This window comes from Telmatherina bonti, assembly GCF_933228915.1.
Source record: "Telmatherina bonti genome assembly, chromosome: 3".
NCBI lineage: Eukaryota > Metazoa > Chordata > Actinopteri > Atheriniformes > Telmatherinidae > Telmatherina > Telmatherina bonti.
Genome location: NC_136621.1, coordinates 11,077,457 through 11,087,747, shown reverse-complemented (window position 1 = coordinate 11,087,747; position 10,291 = coordinate 11,077,457). Strand labels below are relative to the sequence as shown.

The following is a 10,291-nucleotide window of genomic DNA, read 5'->3' as shown; positions in this document are numbered from 1 at the left end:
AAGAAATGTCAGGTCCATAATTTGGTTAAAAATGACTAAAGCAAAGATCCAGGACAGAAATTTTATTCTGCTTGTTTGAACATTGTTTGTTACAAACATGTTAAATGTTAAAGCTACAAACAAACAACATAATCAGTGTAAATAATAATTCAGTTCCAGCTTTTGTGCCCAGAAACTTACAAGTCAATAAAGAGAAATGAGGAAGAGCTGATTTCACAAAACTGAAAATGCTGACGGTGAAGTTTTCGCACCAACATATCGTGACTAGGTCTGAGTCAGGTCAGTTGTTCAAGCTTTTCTCCAACATCTGGGATGGAAAAATAAGCTTGAAAATCCTCTTTAAGGTGCACATTGGTTTGAAGAGTGAAGAATTAGCAAAGAAAGAAAGTGGCTGCCACTTTTTGCGTCAGATTCTGGTTTTCTTTTGAAAACGTTGCATCTCAGCTGGAACTCTGCACAAATCAAACTTCTCACTGAAACATCAAAATGAAGTTGCAGAATCTCCTCAGTTTCTTTACTGTTTAAATACGAAGCAGCTGCAGGCAATTAAAACTTTTTGTGACAGAGTAAGACAAAAACTCTGTTGAGACCTGTGTATTTCAGGCCAATTTTTTTCTATACAATTTCTTTGACTGGTTTTTGACTGAGAGAGGATGGGAAGCGGCTCTTGCTCCTCCCACATTACTTTCTGTCCAACAAGCTACAAGCAAATGTGAACATATCAAACTTTGTCAGATAAAACGCACATGAAAGTTATAAGTAGTTATTCAACTTTGCACCTCTGTGCCGCAAACAAGCTTCTTCATATCTCCGGTTCTTCCACTGTCTCTACAGGAGGTAAGCCTCATTTATTTTAATGTTGTATAGAACTATATGTTGGATTATTCTGCATCAGAAATACAGACATTTCAGCATATTCAAATGTGAAACATTTCCTACAAACATTTACTGATTGTTGCAGTACAAGCGCAGTTCTTCATCTTACACCAAACAGAGAAAAGCTGAGCTGTTATTTCAGACACTAAAGCTGCTCTATATGTTTTTCTTACTAATCAGACTCCAGCCTGCAAGGCAAATGGCTGTCGAGTACCATGCATCCACCGTGACAAAAATGGACTTGGATGACAGTAAAATTGCCAACAAGCAGTTTTTCGCCAATGGCAACCCACTTCATTTCTCAGGTAATAAAACTTAATTTCAAATGGACAGAAGCACCTCAGAATCCCTGTTTCCCTAATTATTCGTAATTTGTATTAGTTGTAACTCAAGTTGGGTGTCGTACTTGTTCCCTCTGGCATCTGAACCATTTTGAACCTTCCTCTGCTTTATAAACATCCAAATCTCCACGTGAAAAGTCCACGTTAGCCATTTTTTGGCTGAAAAGACATCTAAGACATCCAATGATCAATAAACCTCCAGGCTGAAACTGAGTTTTGCTTGGGCTGAAAGTGAAACTTCTCTGGACATCTGGGTTTAGTCAAAGGTATTGAATAAATCCATGCTTTGAACAAAGTTTTTGGCAACACAGTATAATAAAGCTGGGAGGTAAACTGAGGGTCTTACAAGCCAGATCTAAAGGATCACCATTTAGATGGTCCTCTGACCAAAGCTGTTGCCAGAATGATCTTACATTTTTAAAAAAAAAAAAATTATTTTATTTTTTAAATTTTTTTATTTATTTATTTATTTATTTTATTAAAAAAAAAAAAAAAAAAGAATGATCTTACATTACTGACTCTGGAATACTTTATTATTTATTTATTTATTTCATTTATATTTTTCTGGGATGTTTTGTGATTAAAATAATTGCTTTTTAAACTGTACAAACTGAACTGCCTTATTATCAAATCAAACTTTATTTAAAGGCGCTTTTCATGCCAGATGCAACACAAAGTGCTTTACATGATAAAATGCATGCAGGTTCACATAAAGCAGGCCTTCATACACCAAAGTTATAAAACAGACATTTAAACATCCATTTTCTTTCTCAGTCAGTAGTATGCACACAAAGACAGACTCCCCCCCCACCCACACTCACATGACCCCCTTGCTTCTGCCTCTTAACTGAATGCAGGTACTGATATATAAATAATAAAATATAAAAAATTGCTATTTCTTTAAAGCATCTAAAACATAGCATGACTGATTAAATGCAGTGAAAGACTGAAACTTTTTGAAATATCTCCAACTACATTTATCTCTCTTTCAACAAATGACGTTTAAATATATTTTCCGAGGCTGAAAAGTGGGTGAAAAATATTCCTCTAATGTGCAGAGAATGAACCCCACTACTTACTGAAATGTGAAACTTACAGCCATCAACAGTGAATGTCACATATTTATGTAAGCCTGTTCCATCCTCCACGAGAAGCGAGAACATTTTTCTTGTTCACGAGGCTCCGAGAAGAGAATGACGTCATTTTGTTCTCGCGGACGTGTTTGAGGACAGTTCTTGACACACCGGGCTGGCAGAACTTTTTTCTTGCAGAGCTGCGAGAAGTATCGTGTGATTGGTCGGATGTTGGAGATGGGCGTCGTTAACACGGAGGAAGCATGAAGCAGAGTTGCTGCGTCCGTGTGTTTGCTGTTGCCGGCAAAACGGATTGTTTTGATAAAACAGCTTATCAAGGTGGTGAGAAAGTACCAACATTTTTACATGTAGCATTAAAACACTCGGACCCAGCCGCGTGCACAACCCGCCCTGCCGCGGACGAAGCTGCTTGTTAAATATGAAACTAGAAACTTGGAGAGCGGAAACCTCCGCCAAGCACAATGTTTAAGAATCCTTTTAAAACATTCCCGGATCCAAACGGTGATCCTGATCACCACCAGAGTTTAATCAGTTCTTCACTTTTACATTTGCAACAACTCTTGAAATATTTATAAAATCCCTCCGTAACCTTTTAAGTTATCTTGAGCAAAAAGACGCCGGAGAAAACAACCTCCTCAGCGGAGGTAACAACCGAGTTCATCGCACATAAAGCAGACATCGCCCCCCGCAGTGATCCCTCCGCGCTGCAGACGTGCTTCTCGTGGAGTATGTATGGACCTGCCGAACAAGACGTTTTTTCTTGTTCTTGCAGCCTCGAGAACAAGAACTCAGTTCTTGCTTCTCGTGGAGGATGATACAGGCTTTAGAGTTGTTTGTATGACATGTCATTTCCGACTGCTGAAAAATGCCTAAAGGCATCTAAGGTCTGCCACGATGCTGAGACGGTAAATCAGAAAGGTTCAGTCGTGTTCTGGACTTTAGTTTACACAGTAGCAGAGTTTTGGGAATGAAAAGTGAAATTTCCGTGCAATGCAAGGCGATTCCTGTCAGTGCGAACTGGAACTGGTTTCTTTTGGCAGCTGTGACGTCTTTCACATCATCTTGCATTTGCACACTCACACCCTAACCTGCAAGAAAGCACAACACAGGTGCTGTGGGTTTGACACAGCAGCTGTGAACCAACTGCAGTCAGTTCAATCTGCTTTCAGTATCTTTACCCAGAGTTGGTAACCACAATGAAAAAATCCATCATTAATGGTAACCCAATAACTGGTTTCACCATGGCAACCGCTGACAAAAAGCCAGTCATTTTACCCGATCGGAGCAATAAGTTCTTATTGAGGCATACGAGCAAGAAGAAGAGACATTTGGGGGGTTTGGGAAGACGGCTGTGGTGAAGGAGAGACAAGCACAACAAGAGAAAACTGCTGTCAGAGTTCATGTGGAAGCTGGAATCCACTGGTCCTATGACTGGACAAACTGCAGCATGTGGGTTAACATGTTGGTGGACAGAAGAAAATCTCCATTTTACATGGGTTCAATCTCATTCGGGAAAAACACATATGAAGGATAAAGGCAATGTATTGCACGATACCAGGGGTGTGCAGCTCTCGTCCTTGAGGGCCCCAATTCTGCATGTTTTCCATGTATCCCTGTTCTATCACATCTGACTGTCATTGTGCAAAACTACATAGGCTGCTTCATCCAAAGCTTGAGGTTTTAGGTACAGTGATACGTCGAAAACTTGCAGGACAGCTGTCCTCGAGGACGGACATTGGACAACTCTGAGCTGGAAAATGATTTGAGGAGGAGGAGGATGGAGAGAAGACCCCGCCTGCTGAGATCCAGAGAGCCCGACAGTAACTTCTACCCATCTCACATGTATTATTTATGATATCAGACATGTGTGAGGACTTTTCTCATGACTCGACATACTGTTGTGTTGCTGTCATCCTCTTTGTTGCCTCGATTATACAGAAAAATCTCATCTACAAACTAAACTTTTACAAGTGTCACAATGCAAAAAACAGATCTTGATTTGACATCATTTCATGTTTACATGGTGTAATGTTAAATACATGCGACTGGAGAGTTACTTCAAAGCGATACCGTTTGATGAGATATTAATCACACGTCTGTTTGAGTTCTGAAAAATCTTCTCCAGACTCAACTCGCTGCGTATTAATTCAGCTTGTAAATCTCTGGAATCAGGCTAGTACGTACAAACCATGTCTGACAGCTGCTTCAGGTGGGAGGAGACGGGTGGAAACCCAGGTTTTTCTTTTGCTTTTATTGTGAATGGAGGAGCAAGGATCTTTACATAGTCAGTTACCATGGTAACAGACTGCCGTAAGACTTACCTTGCTTTCTGGGACAGAAAAACTCAGAGTTTGCTTAAACTCAGGATTAACTCACTCAGAGTTTGAATGTAAGCCGATCCATGAAACAAGCCCGTGATGCAAACCTGAGCGTCTCGTTGCAAAGTTTCATCATTTGGAATGTGCTCTGAATCATTTTTCTCCTGCACGGAGATAGTTTTCATTCTGTTGTTGTGGAAATGCTTTTTTTTAAAATATGCAATAGAAAAGTTTTCTGCTTTGCATTGAAATGTTGAGTAAACAAGACCTTAAATGTTCAAAGTTGGTTTAAAAATGATTCTATTTGGTCTAAAAAGTGAAGCTTTTGTAGATGCCTTGGCTTTGCTCCTTCATTTGCATTTGGCCTTAAATTCACCATGATTGGGAATGTAATTAAATCCTTTAAATACAGGACCTTTAACAGTCTGTGGAGCTTATTTATGTTTTAACTGCAGCCTTTATCAGTTTGGACAGCATCTTGTCATCGTTCTAGTTATATGTAAAGCAGTAAATGCTTCATCGCTTCGGCCAAAGAACGATCTAAACTTGCTTAGAGACATTTATGATGAATAAAGGCTACATATAGACCTAACTTTTAGATGCCTTCTAGTGCTCAGATCTCATGTAGAGATTGTTGTTAGAAGTCAAACATTGGGAAAAATGAAAAGCTGATGTGATTGTGTAACAAATAACTTTTTTTTTTAATTTACAAAGAGTAAGAAAGATATTTTTTCTACATCTGTTCTTTGGAAAAACATCTTTTCAGTGTTTTTTTTTAATATGTTCTTATCTGAGATTGGTTTGTGAATTAGATGGGTAATCAGTGATTTGCAGTAATGGGTCCCTGGGGGCAACTAGCGGGGTGTTTCTGCGTCATCTCCTAAGTAAACAACTGCAGATTTACCAACAATGTGAGCTGTGTTCTCATCCACAAGCTTCTAAGTAAATTCTCCATCAAGCCACTCAGATATCAGAAGAGAAATCAGTAAAGTTTAATAGAAGGTATTATTGAATACATGATGCAAATGGCTTTCAAATGCATTTTTACGTTGCATGCTTTTGAGATACTGCTGCAGTTTTTATTCCTGTGACGCTTCTGGTTGCACTGAGTCAATCAGGCAAATATCACAAAGAATAAAATAGAATAAGAATAAAAAACTATGTAAAAATTTACTAATGAATCGTGTATGAAATGTATGTTTCTCAAAGTGAAATAAATTCAAGATTTCTGACACAACGAGCATCTTGTTGAAATAAATGTTTTGCATGCAGATGTTGCAACAACTCTGTAAAACCACAAGTTCCTTGGATCACTTCATCAATTCTGAGTTTCTGCTTCTGCTTTGGTTGCTGTCAGTTTATGCCCTGAGGAACAGCCCTTTCAAGATTGCCACAGCTTGCCTGGGGGTAATGTGTGTTCTCCTGTTGGCTGGAGTCATAGGTCAAGGTGTCTACTGTGAGTCCACCATTTTGTTTTCTCTGTCATAGTTTCTGATATTAACCTGAAACCCCTGACTCATGTTATCTCTCCTCCTGGCAGACCAAAATGTGGAAAAAGACAATCAAATCAAGTTAAAATCCCTGATTAATGATAGAGATGACCTGCGAGAAAACTTCAGAGTAACGCAGAGGGAGAAAAAGAATCTGAACGCAGCCATTAATCAGTTACAGCAACGCTATGATTTCTTATACAGGAGAAAAGACCAAATAGAGATCAATAACAATGCATTAACTGATGAATTAAACCAACTTAAACAAAGACAAAGCCAGTCACAGACCACCACCACTGCTTTGAACAAAGAGTTAGAGCAGCTCAAAGCCACAAACGCCCAGCTGCAGACAGATAAAGATTCCTTGGCTGCAGCCAAAAGCAGCTTACAGACACAATACGAGTCCGTTGTCAACCGCAGGAAAGAGTTGCAGGCCGGTTATGACTCTGTGACAAAAGATAGGGACAATTTGCAGAACAAACTTAACAACGTCACCAGATCAAGAGAGCAGCTGCAGACCAGCTGCAACGACTTGGTTCAGAAAGTAGAACACTTACAGGACAGATACAACTTCTCAAGCAGTGAGAAAGACAAGCTAGCAAGCAGCCACGGAAACCTGACCATCCAACTGGAAACTCTTCAGGAAACCTGCAACATACTTAAAAAAGCACAAAATGATTTGCAGGTATCGTATGCATCAGCTATTAATGAAAAAAATGAGCTTGAAAGTAGGTTGAGGAATGCAACAGAAGAGAGAGACCAGCTGAAACTGAGAAATGACAACCTGACCGCTGCGAGAAATCAGCTTCTGGAGCAAACTGAGAAAATGAACGCAACGATTCAAGGTAAGCAGAAGGAACCGGATGAAAGCTGCAAACTTTTCAGCTGTGTAAAATAACTAATCAACAAATATTTTTGGACTACAGAAAAGAGGTGCCCGCCTGGCTGGCAGAAGTTTCAGTACAGCTGCTACTACACCACGTCGCAGAAGAAAAGCTGGAGCTCGAGCAGAGAATTCTGTCGGAGCAACGGAGCAGACCTGGCAATCATAAAGAGCGAAGAGGAAAACGTACGTCTGCACACAGGCAATTGATTTCCTCTCCACGGGTATCACACTGTTTTCTTTTGTGAAACTGACATATAGTCTGTGTTTACTTGTTTCTTGTTGGATTTTCTTCGGCACTGGAGGCTTTTAATCAATACTGGCAGAGAGACAGGGAAGTAGCCACAATGAGGGAGGCAGGGCACGCCGCAAAATGCCAAAAAGGTTGGAACTCCAACCTGGGTCATCCTTGACAAGGATTTTAATCTCTGTCAACAAGTTCTGCAATTGAAATGGATGAGTGGGCTGATTGTTCATGTGCCCTGCAATAACATACGTTAAATTATCGCCCCTACAAGTGGAAGGAGGAACGGCGGCTTTATTTGTATGCCTGAAGCCATGTACAAGACGGCTCAAAGTGCTTTCCATAAAACATTAAAGGCATTGCGGCAAGTTACAAAGGAACACTAAATTGGATAACTAAAAGACAAAAAGACTAAAAAGAATAATTAAAATGAAAATTCAAAGAATTTAAACAAACAGACAAACAATTAAGACAAATTGAAAAGAGAGAGAAGCTAAAATAGAAATAGGCAACAGAATGCAGACAGTGAGGTAAATATGACACAAACAGATGTTGTCATCATCAACATCATCGTTGATATCATGTACAAAGAAAATATATTTAAAAAGAAAAAAAAACCTCTCTGCCAGTGACAAATAAAAACTATAAAGACCTGATTTAAAAGAACTAACGTTCGGATCAGACTGAAGCTTTTCTGGTATTTCTTCCTCATATTAGGATAAAAAAAAATTCAATGCTGACTCTCCTTGTTTAGTTCTTCCTCTCATGATGGAAAGCAAACTTTTATCGTCCCAGAACCATTCAGTGCCTTGTGCACCAGCAGCTAAATTTTAATGCTTTTTAATCGCTCACAGGAAGCCGCTATAGAGATCTGGAGTGATATGTTGCTTTTTTCTGGTCCTTGTGAGGACAAACAGCAGCATTTTGGATCAGTTGCAGTTGATTTAGAGTAAAATGACTCCTTCCAGGGTACACCCTGGACAGGTTGCCAGTCCATCACAGGGTAAAATTACTCATTTGAGCTTTTTCACAGCATTGCAATAGTCATTCCTAAGAATCCATAAAGTCTCTTCATAAAGATAGGAATGAGGGCTGGAGGTTTTAGTTCATTCTTGTGTTTCTGACAGATGCTGAAGACCAACATAGAGAGGTTGTTGATATTCGAGTTGTCCTCAGGTCATAACACACAAACAATATTTCATGCGGCTACAGCACCATCACATTCCACCCCTCACATGTAGTTACCGTCATGACGCTTAGAGGAAATGTATTCCTTCCACCATCATTGTCCAACGCTGGGTTGCCAGCGTAGGCTCCTGCAGTAACATGGATGTCTCTTTCCTCCCAGAACTTCATCAACGGCTTGTACAACAGTGACCAAGAAGCTTGGATTGGCCTGACAGATGGAGGAGTGGAAGGGCAGTGGAAATGGGTGGATGGGACACCACTGACCCTAGCGTAGGACACTAAACATTTATCACATGATATGCAATGTCATTTTCCCCTCACAAAAAGATGGAACGGTGTTTATTCTGATCTCCATCTCGTTCTTCAGGTTCTGGGGTAAAGGTCAACCCAACAGTCACCAGGGAAGGAACCAGGACTGTGTTGAGTTTTGGCACCGTTCTAACAGCAAAGGCGACTGGAATGATGAGAGCTGTACGGTCGAACAGAGCTGGATCTGTGAGATGTAGACTCATTTACGCTCAGCACTGGTTTCAGGCATAAACACAAAAACATTTGTATGTCTTTGTAAACAGGAGATAATAGCAAGCTTTGACAGTGTGTATTCATTTAAAATAATCCGTGTTGTATGTTTAATTATACCTGCAACTAAAGCCTGGATTAGGCTACATTGTGCTGACTGTATAATAGATCATATACTTCAGTGATTTCATGATGTCGCAGAAACAGATGCAGCTTGTTTGAGCACAGTGTCTAGCTAATGAGATCAACATGGGACCACAGTGGAGACTGATGTTTCCATTTGTAAATGCTGTAGAAACAAAATCATGCACTTACTTTTGTTAATTTCTTTTGTTAGCACATGAGTCAGAATTGATTACTTTTCCGGAAGATGTCAAACCAATCAGCTGTCATGGTAACGTGATTCAGTGAGTAATGGATACTTTTTCCTTCAATATGTCGTCGTCTTGTTCTGTTACTGTTTGGTCAATAACATTTTCTATAGTTTTTCTAGCTGCAAACAAGAGAGCTCAAATGTTATGTGTTATGTGCTTCTTCATATCTGACATAAAATCATTTTAACTGCTTATCGTCTGGATGCTGTTTTCATTGCTAAACTCGACATGTGTTCAGGAGACCGTGTCTTTACTGTAAAATGAATGTTTGTTTTCTTGATTGTAAATCCTCAAAAGAGTGAGTTGTGTTAAGTGAACATGCAAATGCAACCCCCCCCCCCCTTCCCCCCCTCGTCAGTGGTGGACCAGTAGAGCTCTAAGTTCCAGGAAACCAGCAGTCAACAGAGAGTGGGGAACTTAAGTCGCCCAGTGCAAGGACGGCCACATGCCAGAAGGCCGAGGAAAACCACCGCCAGAACCCCCTCCTCCATCAGAGGGCACAGGCCTCATGGGACCCAGGTCCACAGCCCACTACCAACCCCCCCCCCCCCCCCCGGTTTGGACTTTTACACTGTGCGTTTTCTAAATATATCTTGATCAAACTGATTTTCCAGGATCTCCTCCCCACCTGCCTTTAGATGGTATTTTTCTCCCTACATCCCTTTTACTTTTATACTTCAATTTTTAAACCAGAACTTACACTCAAGTAAAAAGCTTGAATTGACATTACACCTTTTACAAAAGTCTTTTAAAACTCCAGTTTCTGTGATTGTAGCTTTTGTTTTTAAAAAATTTTTTTTTAGCGTTTCCTGCAATTTAAAGTGGCGAGGGGTGGGGTGTTTGATCCCAACCAGCAACGTGTCCCACAATGCCACCTTGGGAGTTAAGATCAAAGTAAAGACACTCAGGTTTATTCATTCATTCATTCATTCATTCATTTTCTGAACCGCTTGTTCCAATTCAG

At 40.1% G+C, this 10,291-nt stretch overlaps 1 protein-coding gene across 1 annotated transcript; it reads left to right on the top strand.

The window, feature by feature from the left end:
- The first annotated feature begins 732 nt into the window (after nt 1–732).
- On the top strand, nt 733–9,519 carry LOC306774343 (uncharacterized protein). The gene is made up of 7 exons (XM_079264357.1): nt 733–837; nt 1,057–1,181; nt 5,987–6,085; nt 6,170–6,964; nt 7,046–7,188; nt 8,595–8,704; nt 8,802–9,519. Exons 2-7 carry the CDS (start codon nt 1,076–1,078, stop codon nt 8,938–8,940), a joined length of 1,392 nt encoding a protein of 463 aa, XP_079120483.1. The 5' UTR covers nt 733–837; nt 1,057–1,075; the 3' UTR covers nt 8,941–9,519.
- The last annotated feature ends 772 nt before the right edge of the window (nt 9,520–10,291 follow it).